This window comes from Notothenia rossii (genome assembly GCF_949606895.1).
Source record: "Notothenia rossii genome assembly, chromosome: 5".
Taxonomy (NCBI): Eukaryota; Metazoa; Chordata; class Actinopteri; order Perciformes; family Nototheniidae; genus Notothenia; species Notothenia rossii.
This window is the reverse complement of record NC_136903.1, coordinates 29,644,597-29,657,478: the sequence shown is the minus strand read 5'-3', so window position 1 is coordinate 29,657,478 and position 12,882 is coordinate 29,644,597. Positions and strand designations below refer to the sequence as shown.

The window sequence follows — 12,882 nt, the reverse complement described above, 5'->3', positions numbered from 1 at the left end:
ATATGTTGTAGTTTGTAAGACTTTTTTTTTTTGGACGGACATAATCATTTACTTTAAAATAAAAAAAACATCTCTATTGATTCTGACCCTTCTAAATCCAACTTACAGATGTAACCTTGCTTTGAGAAAAAAGATTATTAATTTAACCCTTTTAGAAGGGAAGATATGTTCATTTGTTCTGGGAATGTCATTTTCAAGCCTGAGAACTGAAAAACAGGCTCGGTCCTTACACACCGAGGCAATTTCGGCCGTCGATAGATGTCTGGCCGTCGATGAGCGTCCTGTCGCCCCTGCGACCTTGGTGTGCCCCGCCCTGTCGTGTCTTTTCGGACGTTCCGACACCTTCCGCCGCCATAGGCTGTCGGTAAAAGGCCGTTGGCTAAATAAATCACTCTGATTGGCTGTTCAGCTTAGCGAGTCAGTGCATGAGAAGCGAAACTGAAGTGAGGGACCCAAACAAACGATTAAGAAGGCAAATCGAGGGGGACCCAAGTTCCCATCAGCAAAAACACGTGGGTTTGCTATCCTGGCTCCAAAATGGTGGAATGAGCTCCCCATTGAAATCAGGACAGCAGAAAGCTTGCACATCTTCCGGCGCAGACTGAAAACTCATCTCTTTCGACTCCACTTCGAGCGATATAATTATTAACAAAGCACTTATATACTAATAAAGGACTGGCTTATCTAAAGCCAGTTGAGTAGCACTTGAAATGTTTGGCTCTATGAAACCTGATGTACTTATCTGATTCTGTTTTCTTCAAGGTTGTATCTTCCTGGTCGAATGCACTTATTGTAAGTCGCTTTGGATAAAAGCGTCAGCTAATTGCAATGTAATGTAATAATGTAATACATCTGAGATTTCATTTACCTCCAGCTCTCGACACAGGTTCGGGAAAGCCCCATGAGCTTCTCGCTGTAGAGTGAAAGCGGAACCCACACGCTATTTGTTGTTTGTTTGTATCACGCAGTCTGTTCTTCTTCTCTCGGTTATCACCCAGTCTGTCTTCCAGTGGCCTCTTTTGAATGACAAATACACACTACCGCCGCCTGCTGGTAAGGAGAGTTATTGCCACTCACGCATGCGCAGTTCGTACCTGCTACTTGGCCGTCGGCTGAAGTCTTTGCGGTGTGTTCCGGTGCGACTGTTGGCCAAGACGCAGGCGACATGAGGCGACACAACAGTCTGGTCTGTCGGGACGTGTTCTTTGGTGTCAAATTGGTGTGTAAGAGCTTTTAGGCGTGACAGGTTTAATGCCACTAAGCTTTACTCTGTGCTTTGAATCTGTGCACACAGACATTGTATCGTGTGCATGAGTGTGCATACCTGTTTCCACCAATCTTTTCAGTCCGAGATGTTTGTAATAGTCTCTTACTGATATTCAGGTAGAGCTCTGGGTGAAAAGATTTTTCAAAAAAATGCAACAAAACAAAATAACCAAAGCTCTATCTGAGGACAAAACCTTACAGCAAAACTGTAGAATCAAATGTGGCAGCCTGTAGCTTAAGATCGACAATCAACTAAATGATTAGTCAAAAGCCTTTAATACATTTCTGCTGCTCACTTTTGGCACAACTATTTCATCAGACTTTCCTGAAAGATGTTCAATAAAAAAGTTTAATAAACATTTTTCAACAAAACTTTTTTGAGCTTTCCCAATAAGGTAGAGCACCCCCCATTCCGTTGAAAACAAAAAATCAACGTCAAGCAAATAAAAAAATATCTCCATGCCTAAAAGCTGTTTTGTTTTTTGGTATTACACATCAAACTGGCAAAACATCTTTAGATTTGAGATAATCTTTACTTTAAAATGTATGCACCTACTGAGGTTATCATCAATTGTCAGGGTAAACAGTGATGGTTAAATATGAAGATGAGGATGTATATACAATATAAAACACTGATAAGCCAAGGAAATCCCAGTTTAAGTGTCTGCTACTTGAAATTTGTTCACTGGCAGAGCAGATCCCATTTAAATTCATCATAAATTGACGCCAATCATCGATCTCCAAAGATGTTGTGTAGCGCAGCTATTTGTAGATTAAGGAAAACTGCGAAAAAAAGAAGGGTATTCTCAATTATTTTCGATCTGATTGGCTCAAAATCTGTGTTTACGCCAAAAAGGGGCGGGGCCATGATGTAAGAGGAAGGCAACCAAATAGGTTGCTCTCATGTTTATCGATAATGTGTTCCATCACATGTATATGCAGTTATCTCCACATTTCTGCACAAATATATGCATGAACAAATGGAAAGATGTGTGTAACTTTGTGTGCATTTGCTTGCAAATTCTAACATCCATTGTAGCGGTGATGAATGTTCGCAATATGTGTGAATGCCAGAGGGCTTCCATCAGCAGAGTACGGAGGCTTCAACATGATTCATTAGAGAAAGGGAGAGAATAAGAGAGGACAACAGAAAGTGGGAGATGAAGGAGAGGGGATAAAGACAGGTAGAGCAAATGAATACATTTATTTAAAAAACATGAGCGAAGCAAATACATGTCAATAAGAAAGGAGGAACTGACAACAAGTAAAAAGAGTTTAAGCAGAAAATAAGTAGAAAGAGAGATGCGGTAATCGACAAGGTGAAGAGAGAGTTTATAAAGCTAAGCACAGTAACTCAAACAAACAAGGTAAGAGTCTAAGGCTTTTATAATGGACAGTAAACCAGTTTCTATTTTACCGCCCTTCAATTATCCATAAACCCAAGATACAAGATTGAGCAGCTTTAATTTTTCACTTAATCTAAAATTGTCTCATAATCATAATTTGTATTTCAACATTAAAACATGTATCTTATACAATTAAAATTAAAATTAATAGTGTCCAATCAAAATAACTATAATCTAACACGTTTTTAAATGGTCTGTGATCAGGTTACTTATAGTTTATCATATTATGGTGGTGTGAGACTGACCGTTGAGCGGCCCGACCAGGCAAGGAGGCAGAGGCAGAACGTCCAAAATACAACCCGGTGTGGGCATTTATTACTCACGGGCACATGACACAGCCTGAATATTGCTGTTCACGTGAGCACAATCCCCAGCCACAAGGATCTCACACACCAAACAAAACAGGAAACACGGAGCCTAAATACCCACACTAATTAACCCAAAAAGACACAGGTGAGGGGGGAGGAGACAACACAGGGCACCAGGTGAACATAATCAACAGCAACAGACATTGGGAAAGGGAACACTTTTCCAAATAAAACACATGTGCAACATGCAAAGCCCGAAGCCGTCAGTCCACAGTGACGAAGCCATCTTCGTAACATTTCCTCCTTCCTCTCCCGAAAGAGAACAGTACCTCACTCCTGTAACACTTATTGATCTTGGCCATTTTGCTCTCCTCCATGTGTCTCCACTCCGCCCGGTGTTTCTGCTTCCCCTTGTCCCGCATGGTTTCCTCAGAGGGGGGCGTGAAGTCGGAAGGAAGCTTCCCTTTCTTCCGCAATGGCTTCCGTCAGGTTCTTCACGTACGCCGCCTTCTCCGCTTGCAGCGTCTTCATCACCTGCTTCTCCACCTGAGTTTGAGCGGCTGACAGGGCCTCTGCATGAGCCTGAGCCCTTATCTCCTCCAGCTGTCGCTGCATTACACGCTCTCTCTCCCGACAGATCCCCTCTGCCATTTTCACCAGCACCTCCTCCGCTAGAAAAGCATCTTCCTCATCTTTAATTCTCTTCTCCTCCTGTAGGTGTAGTGAAGCTGACCGTTGAGCGGCCCGACAAAGGAGGCAGAGGCAGAACGTCCAAAACACAATCCGGTGGGGGTATGTATTACTCACGGGCACATGACACAGCCTGAATATCGCTGTTCACGTGAGAACAGTCACCAGTCACAAGGATCTCACACACCAAACAAAACAGGAAACACGGAGCCTAAATACCCACACTAATTAAGCCAACAAGACACAGGTGAGGGGGGAGGAGACCACACAGTGCACCAGGTGCACACAATCAACAGCAACAGACATTGGGAAAGGGAACATTTTTCAAAATAAAACACATGTGCAATATACAAAGGCCGAAGCCGTGAGTCCACAGTGATGAAGCCATCTTCGTCACAGGTGGATAGGTTAATTTTATTATGAGAGGATTATAAATTATTTTCATAGTAGAATAAAATGAGTGAAAGTTTAAGGTACATGCAACCTTAAAGTGCCAATGAAGTGCATTTTTTTGCACCAAAATGAAATGGCAGTTTCATTCCTTACATATCATTGTGCCTGTTCATGGCTAAAATAATTTTTAATTATTTATTTATTTATTAATTATTAATGTTAATAATAACGGCCGTCTGAGCCTACCGGAAGTTCCAGACGATAGCGGCCGTGACGTCACAAGATGGGCCCAGTTCTGATTGTAAACATGGCGGAGACTTTGGAAAGTGATACAAGTGCGAGAGAAATGATTGATTTTGACAGCTTTTCGGACAGGATAGATGAGGAAAGCGGCACAGAAGATAGAAGTGACGATGAGGAAGCGCAGGACATAATTGAACCCTACAGATTTGAGCCGTCAGGGACGTCAAGTGGGGAGGATGATGGCGACGACATGGACGATGGGGAAGACATTGACCGGCTACAGAACACTGAATGGTTAGCAGGTTAGCAGTGGCTGTGCTGTCACTGTCGATTTGAAAATAGGGGTGGGGGGGGGGGGATTTGCCTTGTTTAAAATCTCTGCTTGGGCTCATCAGCCTCTGGGAAATAATTAGCTTATGTACATGTCATGTGCTAGAGTATTATTAAACTAGAATTATAACTTTCTGGTCATTGAATTAAAACATACGCCAGGGTGACCAGCCCTGTTTTTCTGCTTATCTGCAGCTTATGGGAATAATTCCACCTATCAGATAATCAGGGGGCGAGAACAAGAAATTATTTTCATGCGCACAGTCTAACTTTATTGGATCTTCTGCATAAAATTCAACAATATACAGTTCCAAGTTAAAATGATAAAATCCAGTTACCTTGCAAAATGTCGCAACCTGACAACACTGAAACATCCTGGCATTCCTGCTAATCATAATGTCACATCTGTTTTATATGTTTTAGGTGTCAGTGCGACAACTGTAACAACATGGACACTGTAGCCGAGAGTGTGTGCTGTCGGGAAATCCCCGCTGTCACCAGGACCATGGAGGAGGATGGTATCCACAGCTGCATAATCGACCACCCCGGCTTCCGATCTGGCTGTCTAGACATCTGGGTGCTGCGTATAGCATACTGTGGATACAGGCAACATTATGGCCATCTCCAGCAAGAGGGCAATGAGTAAGCCTTACAAACACTATTTACAATAAAGTCTATTACTAGTATATAAATGTATCAGTTAATATGATGTCATGAAAACTTTTGCAACTTTATACGTTTGAATATTAGTCTTTTATGATCTGAGTATAACAAAATGTAACTTTGAAGTTGACCTATTATCATCTATTGTCCTTCATTTGTAGTAGTCTCTTGACAGTAGCTATCAATACTATAATGTTTTATCTTGCAGACGCCACCGATACACAGCCTACCGCCAGCTGGTGAGACTTTGCTGGGGTTACCTAGGACGCGACATAAGAGTGCCACTGCCCTCTTGTGCAGTGAACCAAATTCGTCGACAGTTTCCATCCATGGACTATCACGGTTATGAAGAAGGACAGTGACAATACAGTTCTGAAGTGAATGTTTAATACAGTTCCACAGTTGAAGATGCACAGTGACTATTTGGTCTTGAAACGACTGGCATGTGCCTTGATGGCCTCTGCTTTGTCAGGCTTCTCCATTGCCGAGGACAGAGTGGGAGGCTCCTCCAGCTGTACAGGCCTGTCTGCGCTGGGTTTCTGGCAGAGGTCGACCACCTCTCTCATGAGATCATCCACATAGCCTGCAACAGTGTTCAAAGACAGAATACAAAACTTGCACTTTATAATGTTCTCTGATAATAAATGGTGTCTGTCATCAAGCTGAGATCATTCTTTCAATTGGGGTTTTGAACTGAATTAGTTTCTAAATCATTAGTACCGGTACATTACCAATTTGGACAATATTATTTCATAATTTCATTTCAAACTCACTGAATGTTGCCTCTACTAGGATCTTCTTCACAACATGACCTCCAGCCTTGTACTTGGGGTAGCGGATTTTGAACCTCTGTTCTCCCGCCTTCGTAGTTGCAGTATGTCTGATGGCATTCTCGTTGTAATGCAGTCCGGCAAGAAGGGTTCTGTTAACATAAAAAAAGAAACAGTTTTAAAAATGTGAAAAGAAATATCTCTCTTTTGTAATTATTCCACGTCTATACATGAACAGCTCTATTTAACTTGATATTGATTCAGAAAGTGATTTTGTGTTTTATTTTAGTCCTGGCAATGTGTGTCTTGGAGTTGACAACTTCATCACAGTTCCTTCCTCCATTTTGACACACTATGGGAGATGTGACGTAACGTCGCAAGCTATTATACAGCACGGGGACCTGGTTCAGCACGGGGACCTGGTTCAGCACGGTACAAAGACGCCCATTCCCAAGTAACTGAAACAAGTCTTTAGCTGGTACAGTACAAGCCTTCGAATTATATGCTGAAAAGACCAACCTGCACAGCATGCCAGTGTAGGAGTACACGTAAGACTTTGGTGCAAACTGAATGATGAGGCTGTGAAAGCCCTCCACCTTGGACGTCTGGTGTACGGCAGAGAGCTTGCCGATGTCCTTGCACAGCATCTTGTCTGTCACCAGTTTCTCCAGTTTGACAGCTGATAGTGAACCTGCAATCAACAGATCAATAAATCAATCATCAACAAATTTCAATGGCAGTGCTTGACATTATGGATTATCAATTCTAATGTTTGTTGCTCAGACGTAACTTTTTGGATTATGTACCCAACCATAAGACAGTCGGTACATTGTTGCTGCTGGGTATGTCCTGGGTTTTTAATCCCTCAGTATGCACACTGTATAGAGTCCATACTCCTTTTGGCAGTGGATGACGGTTAAAATTACAGTCACCCGTTGCCGACGCAACAGACGTAATTTTAAATGTCACGTCTGCCGCCATATCAGAAAAAGGAGTATTGACTCTAAACTCACTTGGTTTGATCCACTTCTTCTTGTGAGCCCTGCCTTGTAGTCTCTTGTGCGCACATGTGGGGAACTTTCCACCATGGCCCCTGTGGAGGTTTAGGACATGCCGCTCCACCGACTTCCATTTATCCACAATCAGTTCTGCGTCGTCTTGCGTGGAGGAAACCACTGCCCAGTACAAGTGGTTGATGATGCTCTGTTGCCATGCTTTCAGGTCCTCACAGCCCTTGAGCTTGCAGATGGCTTTCAGCTTCTTCCCAACAGCTGCAAAGACAATAAATAAAACTGACATCATAAAGAGATCTATTTATTTGAGTGAGGTGTGCAAATAAGATTTGTTACACTGCATGCTGCAATATCTGTCTGGTGATAACAACTTTACGATAACTCAATAGAAGACTCTACTCCTTGAACTTCAATAGAAACAACATTGACACATACACTTGGCTACATGCCAGATGTCATACAGATGTTTTGTGTACGGCATATTCTCTCTAATCCATTTGGCAATCTGGCGATGTCGGTCTGTGACGAGAGTGCCAATCTCCAGGATGTCCTCAAAGAAGGCCACCATCCTCTTCAGGCCTTCCAGTTCCATATGGTAGCTCCCACCACACTCGTTGCTCTGAAAATACAGCAGGGAACATTCCAGTTAGGCAGATAACTAGACAGGAGCTCTGCAATGAGCTGAATATGATTTGAAACACTGTTACTATTACAATATTTACAGATGAAGTTTTAAATTTCTCAAACAAAACCCTGAACTTGAACAATATAAACTGTACCTGCACCAGCTGTAGGTCTAGCACCACATTTGATTCCAGCTCCATTGTAGTGTATGTTCCAAATTTTGCGCAGTGTCCAGGGCTGTCGGCCCTGCCGTCACCCCCCAGAACCAGAGGTCGCCCTTCAGTCTGCAGCATCGAAATGTGGGCTGCCTGTTGTTGCGTCCATATACCCTGTATTGCAGGCTGCAGGATGTCTCGCTGGTGTGAGAAGAATGTTCGTTTCGCGTAGGTCATCACACCCATGTGGGTGGACTCGCAGCACCTTTGTTGGCGACGCACCGGCAAACAGTATGCCTGCAGACAACAGCATGTTGCCTGCAGGGAAGTTTCCAATGCTCGGTTGACTCTGCCACTCAGTTGCCTGCAGACAGCAGACACACGGTGGATCTTAAGTAGTGTTCCACTGGTTGTCCACACGTGACGGATGTTGACGCTGCCGCAAGATGGACAGTGGCACCACTGTAGCAGTTTCCCGAGGCTGGAGCCAAAGACGATGTATTTGGGTTCCTTGTGGCAGATCTCATCCCCAAATGCTTCCCGACTTTCTGACAGATCTGACTTGTCAGAAGAATCAGCCGCTGAGATGGGGCTACTGGGTTCCCAGTCTGAGGAGCCTGATACTGATGGTGGTGCAGCTGGACTGCTGGACGACGCGTCTTCCAGTTGGTGTTGCTCCAGCTTTGACGCCTGGCTGCTTCTGCTGCTAGAGGCAGCCTGTGGTGGCTGGTCAGGTGTAGCTGGGTCTCTGGTGCCATGGACGTTCAGCTTTCTCTGCCTCCCTGGTACTGGTAGACTTGCAGTCAGCATCTCGGGCGTCACCTGGCATGCTGGAAATGAAATGATCAATGGAATACTATATTGTGTTTATATAAAACCACAAATCTATGTTGATCTGTTGCTTACTATTTAGAGTTAACAAACTCAACATTAGAAGGAATATCCCGTACTGTAATACAGTATTATATGACACACTCGCTCATCTTTTTTTTTTTAGGAACTGATTAAACTTCGATTTAATAGTGCAGTACTATTAACCAAGCAATAGTGGCATTACCCTTTGACTGTGTCTTTGTTTTTGTGAGTTGTTTCCCAGTCTTTGTCTTGATGCTGACAGTAGCTGTTGGAGTCCAGTCTGTCTGGCAGGCCTGATCTTGACTCTGTCGTTCCTGCCAGGTGAAAACATACATTTCATAGTGTAATGTTGTAAAATATTTTCGAGGGGTTAGAAGTTCTAGACAATATTATCATGATAAACATGTACTCTACAGTAATGCTTAGCTAGAGCCAATGCATATGTAAGTCAATATCATGCCTGACTAGCAACTTTCTACAATAATTATATTTAGCAGACTGGTTTGCCGGCTGCATGTTTGGTGTTTGGAACAAGACTAATGCTAAGCTTTTTGTTTTATATAACAAGTGTAAGATCTAAGGTGTGCATATTACAAAGAAGGTTTTTTTTCATGTGTCCACTGTGTGTTCCATTCATGATAACATGCAAGGTAAAACCAGCCAATGTGCTCATCTAAAATAAAACCTGTGGGCAATCACAAACCTGTTCCGGTGCCATGTCTGTGTCAGTGGCCATCTCCATTGATTCCTCTGCGGAAGCAAAACTGCTACCCTCCACTTCTGATTCTGCCAGGAGTTCTTCTACGTTCTGCAAATGTACACAATATGAATTGGATTACAAAATTATTCAAAACAGTATAGGCCTACACCTTGCTCATACTATTTCAACAATAATAATTCAGGAGACTACTAGCCACTGGAATTATATCCTGATTTAACATCAACAAATTAGGCCTAACAACTTTACCCGCTTTCTCTCTCTCATTGCAAATGCAGATCGAGCCGGTCTTGATGTTGACGTTGAAAGTTGTCCCACAGCTGAAGTCCCAACTCTGGGGAAAACAGTTGGAATTGCTCCCTTCTTCAGGATCAAGGTCCTCTTTGTCGCAATGCCCATCTGCGCTCGTAGTAGAGCACTTTCATCAAAGGAGTCCCTTGTGAAGTGTTCACTGCACAGAACACTGTATTTGGTAGGCTCCCAGTCTTTCCTGGTTCTCTGTACGTGCTTTGCCCATGCCTTTGACAGATCTGTAGAAATAAAAATAAATCCAACCATTAATAGTCAAAAGATAAGCTCTCTATTCTATAGGTAATCTATTATGACATCATTAGCATGGCCATGGAAGTCAATTTAGTTGAGGACAATATTTTGTCATAGATCTAGACAAGGGTGTAACTTTGGCTTGAGAAGTGGAGGGGACACAAAACAGGGGGTCCTCCGCAATGAAAAATGTTCTCGATTTAATTCCATTTCCTGCCTTTCTACAAATATATTAGGGACTATAGTGTTAACAAATCCAAGAAAAATGTTTAGTGTACATAATGAGTGTGCACACTTATCTAGTATCCTATCCATGTGAACCTGTTTTATTTGTGATGACCTCACACCCTCTAGGGCAGTCCGGGGGCATGCACCCCGGGAAGATATTTTTCTTTAAATTGAATTCGAATGCATCAATCTGGTGCACTTTGAGGGCAACATTAAGAGATTTATGGATACAGCTCTCAACACTCATATGAAACATATATTTCAATAATCAAAAAACATTGGAAGGATTTCTTAACCTATTTTATACAACTAATATTATATAGATGGAAATATTTGTTTACATAGATGACCAAACCCACTGAGATAACTTAGGCTACAGTTTACAATCTAATCACTCAGAGTCCTTTACCTCCCTGAGCTGACGTTATCTCTCTCAGTTCCTTATTGTTGAAACAGCTAATCTCCGTTAGCTCCGAGCTAGCACCAGATGCTAACATCAACCCTGTAACTCTCTCAGTCTCTCTTTCTCTCTCTCTCTCTCTCTCTCTCTCTCGAATCGACCAGTGGCCTTTATTTGTCATGAACAATCAACAAATCTACAAAACAATGACACCAGCCAAGCTCACCTTCATCTTTTGGGAACAGAAACATCGCCACTTCGGCAGACTTGACATTACTACAGCCAGCGGCAATACATCGCTTCCCGTGTGTTTTTCCTCCGGTTTTCTTCACTGTCGCCTCCATTGTCAGGTTTTCTCGATTGGCAATCACTTCCAGTCGACTCCGCAACACTTTCCAGTAAAATATTCGCTCAAAAACTTTGATAAATTCCACTTTGAAACAGAGAAACAATACACTGTGATGAATGTAAAAACTTCGGCGGCGTCCATCTCATGACGTCACGCAGTAGATCGCAAGCCACGCCCACGAAGGCGGAGGTCAACTGCAGATTTCCAGGCGGCAAATTCTAAACTCGTCAAATTCATTGCTATTCCAACATCTTTTGATATGGGTTCAATAGACAATTTTGGTCATTACTATAGATATTAGCATAACAGATCATGCACAGGCGCACACTTCACTGGGCCTTTAACTGTGGCATACAGGACATGGGAGGATGTTCTTTAAAACAAAGAGAAGAATGTGAGCGATTATCTTTTGTGGGCCGCTGACATCACAGACATCATCCAGCATTGGCGGCAAAGTTTGCGTGTGCTTGGCCTCTGTGTTCATCTGTCACTGTAAGTAATCTGACTTCTCCATGCTAAACTGTCAGTGTGATAAAATATAATAGGGTGTGTGTGTGTGTGTGTGTGTGTGTGTGTGTGTGTGTGTGTGTGTGTGTGTGTGTTTCCCAGAGGAAGATAAGGTCTGCTTCCAGGTAGGTGGCATGGCCCAAGGAGAGTCCTATTATCAGCCTGTCATACACATTCACATCTAGCACTGGTCACACAAACACACGCACGCATGCTTACACACACGCACACACATACACACACCCACAAAGCTCACACAAACACAGGCACCATTCCTCTAAGACATAGAGGCACAGGAACAGTAATTTGTCATTTGACATATATAACACACATACAAACACACACACAAAGACAGATACATAGAGTATACATAGAATATAGCTCACGGAGAAGCTAAAGGTGAAGCTGTATAAAAAACACTCCAAATGTATCTCTGATTTTTTCGTGCGGATTAGACAGAGCACTGCGTTAGCTGGTACTCAACACAACACACACACAAACAGAGAGTGGAAATCGGTTAGACTCCCTGAGGTTTGGTTGGAGCAGGCTCATCCTTCCAGAGGTCATTAACCAGTCATTACACATACGCCGCACAGATTAAAACCTGCAAACACACTTCCTCACTCTCACACACCCGCACAGTGTTAGGCACTTGAACCTAAGGGAGGTGTCAGTTATTAATGCAATAAATGAATTCCAGACATAACATCCGCCGTCACTTACCTGTGACATTGTGAACCCTGCTGTCGGTGCGAATGTGTGACAATCTTAAAATAAAACAGGATGGCAAGACAGAGAGATGGATGCTGCAATTAACATTGGAATTTCAAATCGGATACTTACAATTACAGAGATGTTGGCTGAAAAGTTTATATTTTGAGACCGAATTAAGTTTTTTCTTTTAACGTCTTATTAAAGCTGTGCTAAGATTGGTTAAAGGCACCAAACTGTATTTGAGAACCTCTCCTTTGCAAGAACTCCTGTAATACCTGAAAAAACCTTAGAAAAGATAAATTATGATTTTGGTTAATGGTTTTTTATAAGAAGTAATGTCTACAATTGCCAACACAAACCTGCCCCAACACTTGGATCAGAAATGTCAATGCCATGGCAAACTTGGCAAGAAAAACAGGCAGCTATAGGTGATAGCATGCCTGAAAGCCAGTGTCATGGAAACACACCATTACAGCTAAATGATGATGTTACTGAGGTTCACGTATATCGTAAACAGTTGTAATAATACAAATCAATGTATTGAATGTAGAGGCTGCATTGAACAAATAAATGTAGTGCAGTAGAAGTAGAAAGTAGTAGAAAATGAAGAGAAGAACAACTATTGTAAAAGTATGCTTGAGTCCTTTACTTGAGTATATGTACTTACTTATATTCCACTACTGCTGAATACAGATTTACTCCGAGGG

At 42.5% G+C, this 12,882-nt stretch overlaps 3 protein-coding genes across 3 annotated transcripts; 1 reads left to right on the top strand and 2 right to left on the bottom strand.

The window, feature by feature from the left end:
- Positions 1-4,161: 4,161 nt before the first annotated feature.
- LOC307039582 (uncharacterized protein) lies at positions 4,162-5,661 on the top strand (the record flags this gene model as incomplete). Its single annotated transcript, XM_079681795.1, has 3 exons — positions 4,162-4,600; positions 5,060-5,278; positions 5,508-5,661. Exons 1-3 carry the CDS (start codon positions 4,347-4,349, stop codon positions 5,659-5,661), a joined length of 627 nt encoding a protein of 208 aa, XP_079537921.1. The 5' UTR covers positions 4,162-4,346.
- Positions 5,662-5,669: 8 nt separating this feature from the next.
- On the bottom strand, positions 5,670-8,093 carry LOC307039581 (uncharacterized protein). Its single transcript, XM_079681794.1, has 6 exons — positions 7,862-8,093; positions 7,518-7,701; positions 7,083-7,340; positions 6,589-6,760; positions 6,073-6,221; positions 5,670-5,882 (listed from the first exon to the last, which is right to left on the bottom strand). The coding sequence occupies exons 1-6, from the start codon at positions 7,997-7,999 to the stop codon at positions 5,719-5,721; spliced, it is 1,065 nt and encodes a 354-aa protein (XP_079537920.1). The 5' UTR covers positions 8,000-8,093; the 3' UTR covers positions 5,670-5,718.
- Positions 8,094-8,097: 4 nt separating this feature from the next.
- Positions 8,098-11,294, bottom strand: LOC307038784 (uncharacterized protein; the record flags this gene model as incomplete). The annotated part of the gene is made up of 6 exons (XM_079680462.1): positions 10,832-11,294; positions 9,684-9,964; positions 9,420-9,524; positions 8,919-9,030; positions 8,245-8,691; positions 8,098-8,126 (listed from the first exon to the last, which is right to left on the bottom strand). The coding sequence occupies exons 1-6, from the start codon at positions 10,947-10,949 to the stop codon at positions 8,098-8,100; spliced, it is 1,092 nt and encodes a 363-aa protein (XP_079536588.1). The 5' UTR covers positions 10,950-11,294.
- Between the last annotated feature and the right edge of the window lie 1,588 nt (positions 11,295-12,882).

Coding starts and splice junctions, on each gene's coding strand:
- LOC307039581 (XM_079681794.1), bottom strand. CDS start 7,999: ATGCTGCAGACTGAAGGGCGACCTCTGGTTCTGGGGGGTGACGGCAGG. Junction 7,341..7,517: donor CATCTGGCATGTAGCCAAGT/GTATGTGTCAAT, acceptor TTGTCTTTGCAG/CTGTTGGGAAGAAGCTGAAA. Junction 5,883..6,072: donor CCTAGTAGAGGCAACATTCA/GTGAGTTTGAAA, acceptor ACACTGTTGCAG/GCTATGTGGATGATCTCATG.